This window comes from Bemisia tabaci, chromosome 4 (genome assembly GCF_918797505.1).
Source record: "Bemisia tabaci chromosome 4, PGI_BMITA_v3".
NCBI classification, from domain to species: domain Eukaryota; kingdom Metazoa; phylum Arthropoda; class Insecta; order Hemiptera; family Aleyrodidae; genus Bemisia; species Bemisia tabaci.
In genome coordinates this window covers 18,381,083-18,401,124 of record NC_092796.1, presented here as the reverse complement: position 1 = coordinate 18,401,124, position 20,042 = coordinate 18,381,083, and the positions used below count along the sequence as shown (strand labels likewise).

Sequence of the window (20,042 nt, the reverse complement as noted above, 5' to 3'; positions counted from 1 at the left end):
TGTCTCATGCCGCTTTAAACTTGGATTTAATCAACCTGCAGGTGTGCGGGGCTCAATCAATATTTTGTGTATCCCTATTGTTCCTACTTTCATTAATTTGTATATTTCCATTGTGTAGGGTGAATTGAAATTGCCTGCTGTGATGGAGGATGAGTACAGTCATGAGCTGTTCATGAACAGTCCATTGACAATCCACCATTTCTACAGACCCTGCCGTCAGATGGTTTATGCTATCCTCTTCAATCTGCACCATCACTCATTCATGGTTGCCAAGTACAAAACTGGTATGTTTTGGTTTTATCAGTATTCTTTTTCCTTCTCTCTTCTTAACTCTTTTATTGGCACTCTTTATAGTTGTGTAAACGGCAAATTTCAAGAGCACAGACACCATGGATCCAATGGTTTGAACTGTGCCCAGTTCCACTCATATTAAATTCTCAGCATCATCTTGAAACTCAGACAATACTTTGAAGATATTGTCTGTCTTGTTTGTGGATGAACTGCTCGTATTTTGCTGCAGTTCAACAATGTAATACTAAATATTTGACAAGCAACCGAAAAAAGTCTTTTATGAAACTGAAGTTGGAGGTATTATGACATCATCCATACAGCCGTGATCATGCTTTCTTGGACTTTTTCCATTACTGTCCGTCCAGCTCTCATAAAACATGTATAATGGGAATAGAACCATTTGGAAACCATTGGAAGTGTCATTTATCAATTTTTTCCATTGAAATCTTGCAGTAATTATTTAGTTTGTAACTTCTAAAAATGAAACCTCTTACTTGATCTGGACTATTATTAATATTTTAGGAACCAGGCCTGACGTCAGAATCAAGGAATGGATTTGGTCTGTGAAGAATCCCCTAAAAGAACCAGAAATTGTGAAAGCTGTCAGAGTCGGCTGGGGCGTTCCGACAGTTAAAAGATTGTGGTTTGGGTATGTATTTTTTTTGAACTGTTAGATTTTCTGTACATCTTCTTACACCGTTCGGAAAAGCCACCAAAAATTTGTTTTGTACCATTTAAAACTTAGAAAAGTTAATTTTTTGCTCTGTTTGAACTGTCCATTCAACTTGGATAATTTTATCACAAAGGCTAGGCCGAAATTAAGAAATCTCGAACATTCGAGCTCAAATGTTTTTTCCTGATTTTTTATCCAAACTTGAACAGCTTAATACCTTAGATTTTGAATTTATTCTATTATGAGATTGTAAATTTGAATATTTGTGGATGATTTGAAATATTATGCAAGATATTTGATAGAAACGCATGCAGATTTGTAGGTAGCAGGGGCAGCTAAATAATTTATATCACGAGATCTTAAGTAAAAGAACACGAAAAACTTTTAATTTAAGGCTCGGATCTAAAATAGGTAAAAATATTACTAGCCAGGGCAGCTCCCTGAACCCCCGATCACCCGCGGTGAGTGACTTGAGGCTCGCTTCGTCAGCCTCATCATTCTGGCAACATTTAAGCGCTTATAGCCGTAATATAATGATGTCTGATATTCAAATTTGTCATTCATTAGATTCAATCTGATCTAAAGCCTAATAACCATGTTTGCCCAGCCCCTCTCATTCACCAACACAGCTGTGCTTACATACTGTTGACTTTTTCGAGAAGATTGTTTTTCATTTCTTTGACTAATTTATTTTCTTTACTTTTTTTAGTACAACAATTGATGACAGAAGACGGCGTCTCCGAGCTTTCCTTACGTGCATGCGGTCTGACAATCCTTTAATGCTCAATCCTGATCATGTTCCTCAACACTTGCTCATCATCTCCTCTGTTCTAAGGTAAATCACTAGTTTTAATATTCCTAAATTACTGAACTAAAACTATTTTAGTTTAAGGAATTATCACCTTTTAAGAGGTTCTCTGCTCCAAGCTCTTGAAAATATTTTAAGAAGAAAAAAAAAAACAGAACTCATTTCTTGCTGCTTATTTTAGAAGGCTAAAATCCTCAGAACTTTTATGCATTTGTTTTTTTGTTGTTATAGATACATCGTGTCAAGTAAAGATAATCCTCTTCGCAAACAGGAATTGGATGCTTTCCTAGTAACCGCTATTGACCCCAAACTGACCAATGTCGAATACACTCAAAATCTCCAGGTAACTTTTCCTCCAACTTCTTTAATACCCAACAAGAGATTTTTACTTTACCCTCTCAATGGGATATTTTTTTGATCTCTCAAAAAACTAATTAAAATATTTTGCTTTTCGGCAAGAAAATGTCTGGATTCAAGATGTACCCTGTCAACAAGTTTTTGTGAACATTTGCTCACCTAACTTAGATATTATATGAAGAAAGCTCCAAAATTTGGCTACTGTAAAATGTTCAGTATTTCCACTTTTTTTAAAGATTTCTGCAATGTGAGCTTGAATTACCACCGTCCTCTAGCGTAACAAGTTTATTTTTCTCTGTCTAGATCAATCCGGTAACAAGCAGAGGAATTTCAATTGGCAGCCCTCCTGATGCAAGGTATTGAAACTGCCCTACTGGTGAATGATGCTTGCGGGGCGCCAGTACCATGGTTGATGAGCTGCCCATGGCTCTATTTCGACGGAAAACTATTCCAGTATCAGTTAGCCAGAGCAAATGTCGCTAAGAACTTACTGGAACTTTGTGATCACAAAACACACACGCTTATGCTGGTAGAACGCATGAAACATGCCATCTTGGATGGCTTGAATGTTCAGTTCGCAAGACCCATGCCTATGGTTCCTACAGGTTTGTGCCAAAAATATCTATGATACAAAAAATAGAATATTTTTTTATCTAATTGAATATTTAAATATTGATGAAATATTTGAAATATTTATGAACAGGACAGATACGGGGGAACTGCAGGGAGACGTTTTTAGGGTAAAAAAGTCAAATTTTTATGGTAAAGAGGTTTTTTTCTCTCTTTCTTTTTGTACTCTTTGAGGGAAGCAATCTTAAATTTTGGTTAAAAATGGAATTAAGTTGCTAAAATTTGGGAGGTCCATACCTCTGGTTTTGGCGGTCATCTTAATGACATGAACAGGCACAACCGATCGGAAAGAGAGAAAGAGGATTACAAATGTGTGGAAAGCGCCCTCTGTTTGTTCTTGATGGAATCAATCAGTAAAGAATCATTGCTACTTGCAGTATCACCCTGCCCTGCCCATTTCACACTTGTGCATGTGATGGTAATCAGCTCTTCCTAGAATGACTATGCTGCAGTCATGCAGCCAAGTGAAGAAAAGTTACAATGAGATAGAGAAGAGAGGGTTAAAATTATTAATTGATCAAATAAAAATAATTTTGAAGGAAAAACAATGAATTTGGGGTCCATGAAGATTTGGGCCTAAAAATTTACCTGCTCAGCAAATCTTGTCAGTCTAATGACTTAGTCAAAAAAATGAATGAACGTTTCATAAATGGAAAAAAATAGATCGATCTTACTCACTTAGCAGGTTTCTTCACTTGTTGAAGTAGAAGTCGACTTTGGCTCGATTTTTATAATTCCTCTAACCTCTATATGTCTATTTTGAACAGATCCCCGTGCTTTCCTAGCGCCAGCCGGCTTCATGCCTAGTGGAATGCCTGTTGCTCCTCCGATTGGTGGCAGATCTGGCTACGGTGGAGGAAGGTTTAACAATCGAGGAATGGGTCGCCGTGCTGTCGCTGGCCCTGGTGCTAAATTAGAAATAGCTGGTGTTGTTGTTGGCAGTTGGAGTGGAAACTACGGGTATGGAATGTCACGAGGAGTAGTTGTACGACCTCAGGTACGAATTATTTTGAAGTTTTATTAAATGTCTTCTTTTTCGAAATCTTGGGCAACAAATATTTTTTCAACATCAGTTAACCCTCATCATACATCTCTGTGATCTTTTGTGCATTAAAAACAGATTAGTCGATGGCACTACAAATACTCAGAAGCTGAGATGTTTTGTGATTATCTTCAGTATTGGCTCTGTCCCGGAATATCCTCTGTAAATATTAAGCTCCATCTTGCAACTTCTCGTTGTTAAATATTAGCGCTGCCTAACAATTAGGATCAAAAGAGACCAGCAGCCTGCTTCAATTCAAAAACTGAGAATCAGACATAACGAGTGTTTCAATTTCTATTTATAATTCCTTTAGGTGTCGTCTGTTGGAGGTAATTCTTCTTATGGACCAAATGGTTACATGCGAGGTCGACCTTCTTACAGTATTAGAGGAAACAAATCCATCGGAAAAGGAAGAGGCTCACGTGGCTATCAGGTAAATAGAATCAGTTCATTTTCTTTATGCTTCTATCTTTTTTGTCTTTTCATCCAATTTACTGTTGCCTTAAACCTGCTGCATTTAATACATAGCCTCAGCGTAGTGACTTTTCATCAGTAGAGCTTTAGTAGACATAGGCAGCAACAAGAGGAGAAACTGTCCTAAGTTTGAAGTGTAAAATGTAACAGAATTTATTTGTCACAAAGTGGTAAAAAATTGGAAATGAAGTAAAGAGAAAGTATAGTCCATAAAACGCAAATACAATATGGACTAAAAAACTCAGAACTTTTTCTTGCTTCTTGATTTTTGGCAAATAATCATCTCAAGATACCGCTGCCTTATATCCTGGGCGTTTTGCTGGAGTCCTTGCTGAATAAGTTTACTCACTGTTTGACTGCAACAGAAGTTCGTCCGACGTCACCTCAACATGTTAAGTAAATAGAAGAATCAAGATGACAGATCTTTCGTTGCAGCCTAAAAGTGCGTGCCCTTATTCGGCGTCAACTCTTTGAGTGTGGGACTGATGATGTTGTTTTCCTTGTTGTGTAAGTCTTGCATTCCTGCACTAGTTCCTATTCAGTAATTTTCCTATTTATCGCCAAATCCTTTTCTTTCTTTCTTATACTTTTTAATCAGGCCAATTTGGAAATAGTCTGTTCCCTCGCAGCCAACTTTTAAAAATCTGTCCTAGTTCTTGTAGATCATCAATCTTTCTGCAGTTTTGAATTGTCATGGGTTGGCTGCCATTTTTTCTAAAACTGGTTGATGTTATATGTGTCACAGCTTTAAAGGTAGAAATTAAGAAACCTCTTCCTGTAAACAACTTTTGCATATTAGCATTTTGGATAGTCTGCCACCGTGAACTTGGTATTAATTATTGATGCAACTAATGATATTTTTATCTTCTTCCACAGGCAAATTTCAGCAAGAGGAAAGTAGTTGTTAAAAAAGAGAAGAAGTCTCCCAAAGGCCGAGGCATGACTGTCACCCTTGACTCCGGGTAAATCCTCAATTTTTCATTAGATGGAACTTCCGAGATAATCTCTAACCCAGCTCTAGGCTTTCAAATGCAGTTTCCCTTTTTTATCTGTCAAGCATATTGAACGCTCTTGTGTCTTTGTTTTTGAACCCATTGCCATGCCATTTTCCTATCTTGACATGCCATTCAAATCAGGTAAAATCGTCCCTTCCATCGACTAATCATCTAACATCGGGACAAGCCTGCTTATTTATGCAGCCGTTGCCCGCAGCTTGCTCAGTAGCACTGGTTGTCAAAGTGATGTTGGTTGCTACATGCTCATTCTGCCATCTGTTGGCTCTCTGCAGAAATAAGAAAAGATGGATGTGAAACTAATCTGACATGCGGACTTATCAACGCATGTCAAGGCATTGCAATGGGTTAAGCTCTGATTGTCATTGTATCAATAGGTAATAATTATAATATTTGCAAAGATAGGAGAAGGGGACTAAGTTTGAAGTTAAAGAATATAAGTCAAGAGTCCCTGTAGAAAAGAGGCTTTTCTTTACTTTAAGACTGAAACCATCAGAGTGAATGAGTGTGTTCTAATGTCCAAGGCTAGTGAGAGATCATGAAGTGTTGTTTACATATATTTTCAAGTCATATCCAAGAATAAGAACCAATTCCATTATTTGAGGAATTTATTGTGGTCGCTCTCAAATATTTTATTACTGATAAGATTCTCTCATGATTTTTCTCCTTGCTGTTCTGTCTGAAAATTCTGTAGAGGCAGTTGGAGAGGATAGCTTATTGTTAGCTCCTAAAATGGTCTTCGCATTAATCTTGTGTTTTGATTTATCTGTTTACAGCGACCCTTGCTTAGCATCAGACTTCCTCAACAAGACAAAAAATTTGAGCCTAGATGATGACAACAGCAAAGAATCCTCCGGGTTGCATAATGTACTGGGCGACGAGGCGAATGTCAGGTATGACAAGTGGCTTGTTTTTTTAAAGGAAAATTACATTAAATCGGAAACTGCTGGATTTTTTCCTCATCAATTTTGCAATGTTAGCCAATGGCGCTGTGTTGTATGTGGAAGCTAGGAAAACACCACTACCTGTATACCTTAATTGGCAAAATGAATGAAATTTATTAATAATGATTAATTACTAAACGGTTTAAACTTATGATCAAAATGAATTTGAAAATAGCGATAGCGGCATGAAAGACAGTGCTGTGCTGTTGTTGGCATTGAAGATTTGTCATGGTGGAGTCAATGAGGGTATGGGTGGACAAACAGATTACAAAGACTCCAAAAATGTATATTTTTTGGCATTCTGGGATCTTCCTCTTCTTCTTTTCTTGGAACCAAAACATCGCCGTTTCACCTGACATAGTGGAAATCTCCATCTATTGTATTTCTAATTTTATTTACTCAATACGCAGGAACATCTTATTTTATTTTTGAGTGTCATTAGTTCATACCAGATAAATACTGGAAGATTATGAAGAAGGAAACTTCTACGTCAAATAGTACAAACCTATATTTACATACATAGATCAAATCATCTATTTGATGAATTCTTCTTTTGTCAATATTTTGAAAAGTGTTATCAATGGTCGAGAATACAGTCCTGCACTGTGCAGTTTTAATCACTCTTCCATTCCAACAGTCCATGGTGCATGTTCTCCTTTTGACCGAACTTTACTTTTATCTTTAGTGATGCTGCCCAACTAAACTTAATTTTTATCATTGAATTTTAGTCTTTCAGAAATGATGAATGGAGGAGGAGATTCCAACCCTAAAATTGGCCAGTTTGAGGATCTAAAACGTAAGTACACCAAATTAATTCAAAATTTTTATCAAATCTATTTGTTCCGTTAGTTACAGTTGAAACTTTTCAAAACAATCGATAGTAGATAGGCCAAAAGTTTCATTTTTTTAAGGTTACAGTCAATTTGAAAGATATTTTCTCTCAATTTTGTGTTCAACACTTCTTAATTCTTTTTTACTTCAACTTAAATTCTGCAACATCACTGCATCACTGTCAACTTCTAATCCATGAGAGTAGAATTCACATACTTGAAAATTAATTATTTAATTTATCACAGAAACTTTGTTCAGCTCATTTCTGAGCCGATATATGAAATATGTTGTAATTGAGCAAACCAGTAATTAAAAAAGAAAAAAAACACATGTGGAAATAAATTCATCGTTAAAACTTGGACATGCATGCAGTTCCACATGTCTTTTGATATCCAATCCATAAAAATCCTTGGTAAGGAAATTCGTCATGGGTGTCTTTTATCATTTCTGTTCTCTTTTACAGGTGACATTTTTGGAGATGGACAAGGGTTGAAAATCGTTCTTTCACCCTCCCATGCAGCTGCCCTAGCTCAAGACTTGTAAATATTTTAGGTAATCATTGTTCGTCTACTATCTTTTATCCAATTTTCTCTAAAGGACAACGTGACATCCTGAATTCTATGGGGAAATTGGGTTCAGTCAGACTGACAGAATTTTTGATATGTTGTAGGCCTGACCTCCCTGATTTAACCCATTGACTTGTGATTTAATTTGACCCTGCCGGGCCAGGAATTACGATTTAATTGGCGAAAATCAGTATAACTTTGAACACTTCAAAATAATCCAGAAATTCTATTTTTAAGGGTGAAAATTGAAACAATAAGCATTCACAATACAACGTTTGAGAAAAACGGTGAAAACTTTGAACACAATGATTTTTTATTGTGGTTTATAGCTGTCCAAGTCGCAAAAATCGCAAAATCAGCGAAAATCAGGAAATTTTGAGGTTATTTCATGTGCAAATGCACAGTAATATGAAAATACCGAAATAAAACAAGAAATTACCGTACCTAATAAGTCATAGGGTGGCCACATTACTCATATAAACATTGATGAGAACGCAATCTACCGGAGAATCGCTGAAATAATGCAAACAATCGAGGGACGGCTCTGACCCGTCTCTTCAGATCTGGCCCAGCGCAGCGCGGACGGATGGGAGCCGTCGGTTTCAGTCAATGGGTTAAAGTCCCTATGGAATGCATGTTTCTGTCTGCAGCATTGAAAAGGTTAATGAAAAGAGCTAAAATTTGTTCAAATACTTTATCAACTGTAGGATTCAGAGTTGTATTTAACTGCATTGTTTGGTCAGTTTCCAAGAGTTTTTCTATTATAAAATATGTAATTCTAATAGATTCTGTATTTTTTTCCCACAGATTTTCTGAAAGTCTAAAATCACAGATGCCTAAGGACGCTTTTTATATCTTTTTTTACGAATCAATGCTAGCTCTCCGGGTGCAAATTAGTGTTTCCTAGTTTGTACACATGTGTATTTATCTATTTGTACAGTTGTACAGAATTATTTATATTCGTCGAACAGTGTATTATTATGAAAGTGGAAAGGACTGTTGATTTTTGTCTTTTTTTTAATTTATTTTTTTTTCTTTCTATTGTTTTTGTTCTTATTGATCGACACGATCTCTGCGCTGGACGTTTAACGAAGCCTCAGTGACTGTTGTGATACAAAGACTGATTATATTAATTCCCGATTAAGCATCGGCTGAAAGTGATATTAGTGTTAAATTATTTAATTAATCGGTTGAGTAAATTAAACCATTGAATTTATTTGATTTTTCTTGTTAGTGCGTTAAATAACTAAGTTATTAACTGATCGACTTCAATGATATCATGTTAAGTTTGATCTTGACACAAAGTGATAATGCTCAGTTTGATGAAAGAGTCAGTGTCCGGTATTTCATCTTCCAATCTTTTTCCACTATTTTTCTTCTCATTTTTTTTCTCTTTTTTTTTGTAATTTTTTTTTTTTTTCGGTATTGACACACGTGTGTCATTACAGCTTGTGTTTCTTCGGTTTAATTGCAACTCCGATTCTATTATGCAACCAAGCTACAACTTTTAATTACTAACCGTGCTGCAAGAAAGCAGGCAATCACTCATTTACTTCGGCCTCTGTTTGCAAGTGGAAAGTTTCATCGTGATCGCAAACAAGCTGATATTGTACACTGCATCAGCCAGTGACCTCAACTAAATACTTCAAGGGATCCTGGAAACCTGATTTACTGATAGATTATGCTCAAGGAATCTTCGGCACACCATGCTCCGGGTATTCATCTCACTGATGTCAGGAGAAACTTCTCTTAGAAAGTAATTGAGAAGGATGACATACCTGTCATGGATCATCAACGTGTGACCAGTAATATTGTATCCTAATTTTGTTTTATCTAACACTTACCCATTTTTGACCCTGTATTTTATGAATCATTCTTGCACACTGTTAAAATTTTAACATGCTTTCAAATCCCTACCAGCATGCTCAGTGGAACTGATAATGAATTTTCCCAGCACTAATTACTAGGACTCATTCTGAAAGACGGGCCAAAAACCCTGCGAAACAGACCTTGTCTATGATGTTGAGAATTGAGACCATTACTGTGCTAAGCTAATGTTTCCTAGTAAAAAAAGCCATCTTTTGTTTTAAAAAAAGTATGAGAGTAAAGGAGAACATACTTTAGGGTGAAATAAATAATTCTTTTGCTACTTAATCATTCAGACAAATCAATTGGTAGCAGTAGTTGTGTCTTTGATCTTAATAAATATACTTTTTTTTAATTGTTTATTTAAAACATTCTTAACACATTTATCCTGTTGAAAGAATAAGCAGTTAAGAACATTTAGTGATTGGTAATTAGTGACCATTGATCAATCTGATAAAAGAACAGAAAGTTTGTCGAAACTAGCTCTGCCTCATTAATTTTAAAGACACACCTATTTTAATTCCAAAAATGTTTCTAGCATTTATATTTTCTATGTCTCGAAATAAGGAATGCACCGTATGTGCGAACTTTTTAAGGAAGCAAGTTCTGTCTAAATTTTAACAGTGTTGAATTTTTCAGTTGTAAATGCAAAATGCTTGAACTATGTTATATTTTCAATGTTCATTTCTGCAGCTCATAAAAGAAAATTATTAACTAGAAAAAAAAGAAGAAAAAAACCTATCACCACTTTTTAATGAGAGGGGCCCACTGTGAATCTACCTGACTTAACCAATTTTAAATCAAGTCTGACCTCGCTTTAATGTGCAGTATGACCAAGCAAGTAGCTTTGAGTATATTCGTAGCTATGAATGCAAATTCAGTGTCAGAAGCTTAGATGTACTCATTGCAGAGATGTTTAACATCCTAATCTGTTCCTGAAGAACAATGTCTTGTTTTAATTCTCTTTAGTCTAATTTTAAAATGCTATAAATTTTCAAGATTATGCTAAATATGTTTAAATGACTGTAAATAAAATGTATTAACAAATTGAAATTGTACTCTACTCAATGTTTTACAACCATCGTGGTTTTTGTTTAGTTTAGCTTTTGGTAGTTGATCTTCCTTTTTTTTAAAGTATCATTAGATTGGAAACCCAGATTTACTCTCAGATTCTGATGATCTTTTAAAAGTCAATTTTATCATTTGTACAAGTGTAGGAGAATGCATGATTCGCTCATAAGTGTTGAAAAAAAGTCTTTAGTCATAATGAGGAAAGGAAATACTTAAATTGTTTTATTCATGCCTCTAATTCCTAAAAATTCAGATACATGACTTCTTTTTTCCTTGGCACTCGAGAGATATTGTTATACTTTTGTTCATTTTATTATTCTTTTCACGGTTTACTTTGTTTTAACAATAGTAGCTATAACAAAAGATTCACATCCAAAATCCCAATCGTGTTGCCACTCGAATTATACTTCTAAAAAACGAATAAATAATAAATACATCAATTCAAAATAAAATCACTAAAACAAACTATCCTCTCTCCTCAAATTAATTTTTCAGTGAAATAATCTATTTTCTACGTATTATTTGAGTGCGATTGGTTGTTGAAAAGAGTCAATTGAGGATTCAGTGTAGTATTTATATATCTTTATTCATCATTGTGGTGTCTGTTAATGTGTCTCTTTGGATAAAGTGTAACCACTGATAGTCAAAAAAAATATCTCTCTTACGATTTTTAACAAGAAGTCATGTCAATGCTGTTCTGGAACTAAATATGACTCGGTCAGGTGGACAATTTTTTAAGAGCTTGATGATTTTTTTAAAGAGCTGAAGCCTAAGATTTTGTCGGCTGTTGCATGTATAGGCATTTGTTGCAAATATTTCAACAACTGATTATTTCTCTACAAAACCCAGTTAACCGTCAATGATGGAAACTTCAAGTGAAGAATAAAATTGTCTTTGTTGTTTTGAAATACAACCCCTACGTGGGTGCAGCCGGCAAATCTTCTTCTACCCTGTATATAAAATTTTCCGAAACTCATTTCTCCTTAATAATGCGTAAAATATTTTAAATCAAATCCTTGAGTGTAATATAATCTGTATTCATGCCAAGTAAACCATTGTATATTTATCCCCGCCTCCTCCTCAACTTTTTCTTCAACCGAAACAAAGCATTATGAATGTACAGCCAATGATTTGTGAATTGGCCTCTCCAAACCTAACCCCTTATAAATCTTGACCTCAGTTTCTGATTAGAAATGCCTGTGCCTGAGGTATGAACGCAGCTACATTGGAAGTATCCTCTGTTTCCTTAAAACTCAAGCTTTGCATCAGCTTCAGAATCAATCCAGAAGAAAATGTTCAATCTCTTCCTTTAATCTAGGCTCAAAATATGTTCGCCATCAAGCTTTGTTTCTTACTGAGGGGAGGAGGTACTTTTAAATATTTAGAGAGTCTTTCTCATTCGGCGTAGCCAAAAAGTATGTTTTGAATGATACCACTCCGAAAATGTTTATTTCAACCAGAAAACAGCTTCTTCTTTCTAATCGTCTTAGTAAGTTTGTAAGTATCCTAGCCTTAAGTAAAAGTTATTTTTTCATCTCTAAAATAGTTGAATATTTTAGGGATTAACAAGTTACAAGTTAAAAGATGGTTTTTGCTTTGCATAAGATGTCCTATAGCGGACCGATCTATACTCCACCATCACAAAAGTAAGTCTTAATTCTTAGAGTCTCTGCTCTTATTTTAAATGTTTAAAGGCAAAAAGAATTTTAGAATGGTTCATTTTTTTAAAAGACCAGGTGAAAATAGTTTATATTATTTATTCTGAAAGAGAAGTCCTCTGTTGATTGTTGATAATAATATCTGGAGAATTCCATGGCTTTGAGCCAATTTTATCGAAGTTAAGAAAATTATTTTCTTAATGAAAATTTAGAAGAAATTTCAAGGCATGCCCTTGCTCTTCAATTTATTTTTCAAATCACTGTGGGCCTCGGTAATTTTCTTTATGAGCTGCAAAAGAACACACATCTCTTCGGAGATTGAAAACTTAAAATAAAAAATGAAAAAAAATGATTGAATCATTTAAATGAAAGAAAGTCTTTAAATGGCTTATCAGATCATGTCTAATTATATTTATATCTCTAAAATATTTATTGCTACTAGTTTTAAGGAAAAATTCTTTCTGTAATTTAATTCATTATTTCCCTTTTTTTATACATTAGAAATTTGCTGAAACTCAAATATAAAATCCATAATATTTGGCGTGTGTTCATGTGTCGGTGAAAACTTTGGCCGTATCATATCACGATTAATCATTGTATTCTCTTTTTCCTCATGTTTTATATGTTATATGACTATAAAAGTAGCTTTAAATTTTGCTCCATTTAAATCGCTATGAAATCAAACAGAGATAATTTGAGTTCTTCGTTCTCTTATTTTCAATCTTAGACTTAACAGGAGAATCTTTCAACTTGGGGTCATATTATTGTCATTTTTTTTTTTTTTTTTTTTTTTTTTTTTTTTTTTTTTTTTTTTTTTTTGGTAAAAGTTGACCATTGATTGTTTTGCAGAAAGTGAAATATTTTTTTTTTTTCCCGCGTGGGTGTCGGTGTACATCTAATGGAATTAGCATATTTCTTTCACTACGGCTAAAATACTTTTGGTTCTCTTAACAACAGTGTGAAAGAGGGTTTCATATATTAGTAAGCTCCAGCAATTTCCTCCTTTCTTTGATGTTCATCAATGGTTTCCTTCCATGGCTGATTTGAGAATGATCGATCTTGTACCCACCGTTTTCTTCCTCTACATCGACCAAGTAGCACTTATTATTGGTTTTGTTTACTTTTAATACTTAAGTGAAGTCAATTTTTCAGAATCTGTACTTGGATCTCAACAAAGTTATGCATTGTGTAAGTGCCATAAACTAGAAAAAGGATTGAGTTAACCAAACTACGAATGTAGCTCTGAAGGTACAGTGATTTCTTATGCTTCACTGTGTTTCTTCAAAATTTTAAGCTTTATACTTTTTCGAAAATGCTGAAGGAGAATTAGCAGTTATTGCTTTATCTGATTTTTTTTTTTTTTTTTTTTTTTTTTTTTTTTTTTTTTTTTGAATTGGTCTTTGAAGTGATACAGCTACATTGAATCTGATAAGAAAATCAAAATCATTATTCCGTAAGGAACGTTGAAGTAATGAAAGACCTTATTTCACTCTGCAGCTAATCATGCAACGGTTTCTAATCAACAAATAGATTAAAGTAAATTCGTAGTACACAGTAATCATTCTGGAAACTACACAAGAAGTACAAATTTTTCTGCGGAAAGATTGAAAGGAGAAACAAAAAATGTAGAATGCTCCTAATATAAATTAAACTAATCAGTTATAAAGTGTGACAAGACTTGGGTCATGATAAGTCTAACATTATGGAAACTTCATTAAGGTACAGTACATGGATGCTGCAGTTGGAGCGGAGAACCCTCAAAGCTTGAGCCTTGCATCTGGCTATGCGGTGTGCACCCTAAAAAGAAGAGACTAAGCAATCAAACTGTGACCATGCGCATGAAATTCTATGAGTCTCAATGACCGTTGAATCATTGAGCCAAGGATCAAGCATCCTTAGTTATGAACTTCAACTGTCACTTTCATGATGCTGTACGTCTAATGTACCTCTAGATACCGAGATATTTCGTTACAGATCTTGCAGAAAACTTGAGGATCAAATCTGTATCTTGTTTCATCAGCCAAATTTATTGTTTGAATCAGTTTATTCTTAGCCCCTTCTAGAAATTAAACATTTGTCGGATAGAGCTAATGCTACATGTCTCCTTTTTCCATCCAAATTATCTCTGTTTTTTCTCTGCTGTCTGAAAACAAGAACTTTGTACACCTGTGTTATCTTAAATGGTCGTCGTTATCTAAATTTTATTTTGCCTTTTACTTTAAAGAGAAGCCATTTTTGTGTAATTCATTATAAAAAACTTTTGCTGTTACTATTTTGCAAAAGTTGTTCAACAGCAAGAACAAAGGGTGCCCTCAAATGATTCATTGGGGTTGTAATTCAAAATTGAAGTAACCAATTAAGTCAATATTGGTCTCATTTGAAAGAGGATGTTAAATGAAATCGATTGAGACCAATATCAACCTATTTTTAAGAAAAAAGAAAATTAAGCGAAGTTGTGGCGGCTTGAATGAAGTAAGTATGGCAACCACCTACGACTTTTTTGTGTGAACAATCTGCTCTTACCTAAGTGTGCTGATTAGAGTTGTTAGATGCTTTTTGGCCAAGAAACACTGCTGGGCAACATCTTAAAACATCTTAAACATCAGCATCTCTGCTGCGCCTCTTTTTTTTCCTTATGCTTGTCATAAATAACTTTCCATTGTCGCTGATGCCTTTTTTGCATATTTTTTTTTTTTTTTTAAACTTTTCTGTTCTTTTATCAGATAAGTTATTCTTGTCTTCATCCATTTTTTAAAAATAAAATATGCCAAAAAGCATTAAATATAAACCAAAAGCTACTAAAGACCCGAACGCATACAGAACAACACGCGCAGTAGGAACTTTGCAACCACTCACATATTATCAACTCATCCACAGATTTTTGCTTCATTTCTACGCATATATTTCAAGTCACGTTAGATGTTGCCAAGTGGTACTTGTCAGCAATAGAGCATCTAAACGTCTCCTCAGAACGTTTCATTAAGAGTAAATTATCATAAAAAAAAATGATAGGCCATTGTCATACGTCTCACATTGAAACTTCCTCCCATGAGCCACTATATGTTCAGATAAGTTGCTCATGGTCTAAATTATCGTCCTCTTTCAAATAGAACCAAAATTAATAAGTTATGTTCTTGGTTTATGAATCATAGCACCAGTTTTGATAAATTTGGGACACCCTGTGTCTATTCACTACACTCTCTCTTCCATGCTTAGGTCTTGACTAGCTTGAGCCGAAAAATCTCCCTTCACTCTTGGATTATTTAGAATCAAACTGGAATTCAAAAGCCTACAAGGTAGCTCTCTCTGATACAATCCTGGAATTGGGGTTCTTCTTTCAATTATATTTCATTGTTTTTATTTAAAGCACACAACTGTTCTTTGACAACAGAGTAAAATTTACTGAAATGACTGAGAGGAGATGAAGGGTTCGTGAATTCTACAGTACAAATTTGAAGGCAGCAACTATACGAAATTTGAGGAAAAAATAATGAACTTTATAGATTTCTGGAATATTTTGGTTTTTGACTTGAGATAACTGAGGTTATCCTTTACAAGTAGTAGGAACATCATCTCAGTTCTCTTTCTTTGCCATTAAAAAAAAGAAGTCTTTTACAGTTGCTGATCATGAAATCTCTTCGAAGCTGAAATACTCAGCTTCTCGGCCTAAGCATGTGAAAGTCCTGTAGAACATAAACCATTAAAGAATAAAGCAGTAGTTTCTCCTCCTCTCGAGGTTCGGAATAATTAAAAAATAGTTTTAAATATTATTTACATGTCCTTGCTCTTTGCTTTTCATCGGATTAATTTAGCTATCAATAGGTTTTTGATTGAATGAAATTGAGTTGGTTGTCAAGTGAAAATTAAATATTTTTGATCGAAAAATAGTACTTTCAGCATTATGTTTTAACTTCCCTGCATCAGCGTAGGTCAACTTATTCCGAAGATAAATCCCTGTAATAATAAAGTAGCAATTTTTATTTTTATTTCTGTTCGGCTTTTAATTATGTTTTGAAATAACGCAGAGCATGAGGCTCAATATTTCCAAGAGATCAGGTCTCAAACGAAATTTATAGAATCTGCTTCAAAATCTGAGCAGGATAGTTGGTAATGAAAAGCTTCTGATTAACTATCCACATATTGCCGTGAAACTGATTGCTAATATGTCCTGTATCAGCAATAAATTCTATGAAACATTATTTTTCTAAAGAAGAAAGAATTCCTACTATCCTGAATGCCTCCAATAAGCCCCTGTATTTTTTACTTTGATTTTCTCTTTTTGTCACAGAATTATTTTAATCAAAAATATTGAGTGTAGCAGATCCTTGAAATTCATGCATTTACTTATTTACTATTCACTCTATCAATTTGTATATCTACCCTTTTGTGTGTCTACATACCTTTAAGAAAGATCAGTCGAAAAGATCTAGATAACGCTTCCACTTTGACGTACTCATTATCACTTTTCCTTTAAGTTTTAATTTTCACCGGTTTCATTGTTTTCTCCTTTCTCTCTTGAATCTATTCCAGTGTGAGCTTTACCTCCCTGTATTCCCTTTGAACCAATTTTACTGACGAGAAGATGCTTTTTGGGTCTCGTGTCTGCTGTTTTATTTCTGATACTGAAATAAATGTATCATGTCATTTGAATTTTTACAGACTTTCAACTTTTCGGCCATTCCTCCTTCTCTCTTTTTAAGTAGCCCTCAGAAGAAAGGAGCTCTAGTCCCTAATCGCTTTAGGAAGAAAAATCTATAATCTCTACCTCTTGATTTTTACTAAAAATTACTGTTGCCCAAAATAATTTTTCTAAAAAGCTTCATGTTTGCTCGTAACTTATATTTTATGATTAACTTAAAGAGGATTTTACTACTCCCGTAGCTATTCAAATTTCATTTTTCTGAAGATTTGAATTATTTACCCACTAATATTTTAAAAAGAGATGTGAAGAGCGTTTCAAAATTCCCGTTTCGTTTAAGTCTCCCACTTCATTTATTGTTTCTTCAAGTTGATACTTTTAACTTGTGTCCGTACATGTTTTTTTTTTTTTTACAAATGAGATCAACAGTAATATCAAATCCTTCTCCATGAAAGTGAAAAATAACATTTGAGCGTTAAATAAGCTTCATATAATCTCTTCACCGTTCAATGTCCTGAAAGCTTGTTCCAAAAATGTCTAGAAAAATCATTAACTTCAATTCGGTTTTTGAAGTGTACGCGCTTTCATTTAAGTATAAATCTATAGAGTACAGATGTCATCAATTTCCATAACAAAATTGAATATTTTTCCAGGTTTTGGCGGTGCATGATGCCCATACATTTTTTTTTTTTTTCAAAAAAAGCGAAAGTATTTGAGCTCTTTTTTTCTGTAACTCCCCACCTTTTTCTTGTGCTTTCCCTTTTTCTTCGTCAATTTTTATTTTAAATCATCTTTTATTTTCCTCTCAATATTTTTTGTATCCCTATTTTAAGAAATCGCTAAGTGTTTAAAATTAAGTATTTGTTTAAGATGAAAAAAGAAAAAAGATTTGGTGGTTTAAATCAATTGTTAAATAAGTCATTGCTGAGTCAAGGATTCTTGATCTGAAAGTAGAATCCATTCTCTGTTATTACAGATTGTTGGGTAACTAGATTGTGTAGGTCAGTTAATTATCTGGTTGGCATTTCGCAGAAAAGAATCATTAAGGTGGAAAGTCTTCACATATGATTCTCTTTTGTCTCTTGCCACATAATACTCCTCATCAGTTCTTAAAACAATATCTTTAATTCATAATTTATGTTTCTTTATTTTTTCCTGTCGAATTTTTTTTTGAATCTTCTTGATCACAACTTTTTGACAGGCTCAAAACATTTTAGATTTCATTCAAAATTTTCATTTGTACCTCATTTAAGTTTAGTTAATTGTTCTTTGTTCTGTTAAAGCAATAATGTTGAACCAGTTTTAAGTCCTTGAGTGAATTTGAGGCATTAACTCCCAAGATCAGTTGTATTGCCTGTAAAATTGCTGAATAAGGTATCTGAGAATTTTCGAAGATGAAACCGTTGGACAATAACTTCTTGATCAAGATTCATTTAATTATCTAATTGTTCCACTTCATTAACAACTCAAGAAATTACTCTTACAAGCACATCCCACATAAGGTGTCAAGATGTCAAGAATCTGTTGGGATTATGTCCACTTTGCATTCATCATTTGCAATGGTTAGAGAAAAAGCTTTTAAACATTTTAATCATCTTCTTTTTTGGAGTGTTGTTTGCTTGGCACCATGCAGCTAACAATGGATTAAGGACATTTATTATTAATTAGAAACAGCCTGAAAAGAACTTTTCCCTCAAGTTCTGGAATACCCCATGTCCATCCTAAATTCAGCCAGACAGGCTTACGAACAAAGCAATCGATTTTCGGCGGAGATCCTTTGAATGTGAAATGCAATTTACTAGGTGTCAATTGAATGTTTTGTTAGTCAAGTTTGCAGTTGTGAACTCTTGGTCATCTTCGAGGTCAATTGTTTTTCATCTTCTTTGCTTCGTACCAATGTAGCAGAGACACCAGTATTTGCAGGAAACGCACTGATAAAAAATTCAGACTAATCACAAGTAAACAACTGTCAACTTACCTGATTGCACCTGTAGTAAGGAGCATGTTATGTTGCTTTACAAAGCAATGATTGTTAAATCTCAGTTCCTCAAGAGAAAATAGGCTGTTCTTTCTAGATTTCCAGTCATGCAGCTCTGCAAAACTTGTATAATTTCAATTCTCAACCACATGTTACTGAATTCTCTCACACATTAAAAATGAGGAGTAAACAGGTCAAGCATTTATGAGTAAGGTGTATTTTTATTTGTTCCAGAGTTTTTGTTGGCTATAGTTTGTTGATAAATAAAATTTGAACTTTGCCAAATCGAATCTGCTCGTGTTTTCTCTCCATCAAGTCCTCTAATTTTGCTCTCATAGTGCGATTATTGAAATTTTGTTTTTGTAGGGCGGACATAGATGACTCAGGTTCCAATAGCGTAGTGTGATTGGTCGGCTATGTCTTAGTCCTACTTTGTTGTGCCTATGTCGGGTAGAATCGACGTCATGCATGCTATTGGGAACTCAAGAGGTGCCTTTAGCTTGTCATCAATTCTACTCAATATAGGTACGACAAAGCAGCGATAAGACATCACTGACTAACCACTTCATGCCATTTAGCCTGTGTCAGCTATGTTGGCCCGACTAACACAAAATTTCTATGATTGGCCCGCAGCAGAGGAAAGTTCTTAGAAACGGCAACATGAAAAGAAAACGTTCTAATTTTGCAAACTAATTAAAAAATGTGCTTTTAATTGAAACTGAGTTAAACAGACTCTAAACTGAGCAAGTTTTGGTTCATATCTCATTCTGCAGTCCTAGAAAGATATCCAACCAAGGCCACAGTCAGAAATTTCTGCTTGCCTACAATGTAAGCTTTTGCCAAGAGTTGAACATTAGCAGTGTCAGGGGACATGATCGTTTGCAACTGGACGGAGCCATGGACTTGACAGCTGCTGTCCTAATGAGGAGTTTGTCAGATGAATGGGCAACAGCTAAGTTCCCTTCGTCATTGCCATACATCTTCCTTTTCAGTTTGAAGATGGTTGTAACCTTTACCCTTAACATTCCGTCAAGGCTATCTTGCTCCACTGCATTCTCCCTTAAAATGAATTTTAGTCTACGTAAATTAATGTCATTTTTTGGTCATGGAAAAACGATTCCCAACAATTTCACTCAGTTATCAAATAGAGGCGTAAGCAACAGGCCCTTCTGCCGAGCAGCCACTTCAAACTTTTTTACAA

The 20,042-nt window shown here is 34.5% G+C and overlaps 1 protein-coding gene across 1 annotated transcript in view; it reads left to right on the top strand.

Moving 5' to 3' along the window:
* The window catches only part of LOC109034350 (constitutive coactivator of PPAR-gamma-like protein 1 homolog), a 30,967-nt gene extending 11,836 nt beyond the window's left edge, over window positions 1–19,131 (top strand). Inside the window, 13 exon segments of the mRNA XM_019047438.2 lie at window positions 119–284; window positions 814–940; window positions 1,674–1,799; window positions 2,004–2,115; window positions 2,433–2,468; window positions 2,470–2,734; window positions 3,527–3,756; window positions 4,115–4,234; window positions 5,152–5,237; window positions 6,065–6,181; window positions 6,961–7,028; window positions 7,527–7,615; window positions 8,437–19,131. Coding sequence (XP_018902983.2) covers window positions 119–284; window positions 814–940; window positions 1,674–1,799; window positions 2,004–2,115; window positions 2,433–2,468; window positions 2,470–2,734; window positions 3,527–3,756; window positions 4,115–4,234; window positions 5,152–5,237; window positions 6,065–6,181; window positions 6,961–7,028; window positions 7,527–7,606 — 1,533 coding nt within the window. The 3' untranslated portion in view covers window positions 7,607–7,615; window positions 8,437–19,131.
* The last annotated feature ends 911 nt before the right edge of the window (window positions 19,132–20,042 follow it).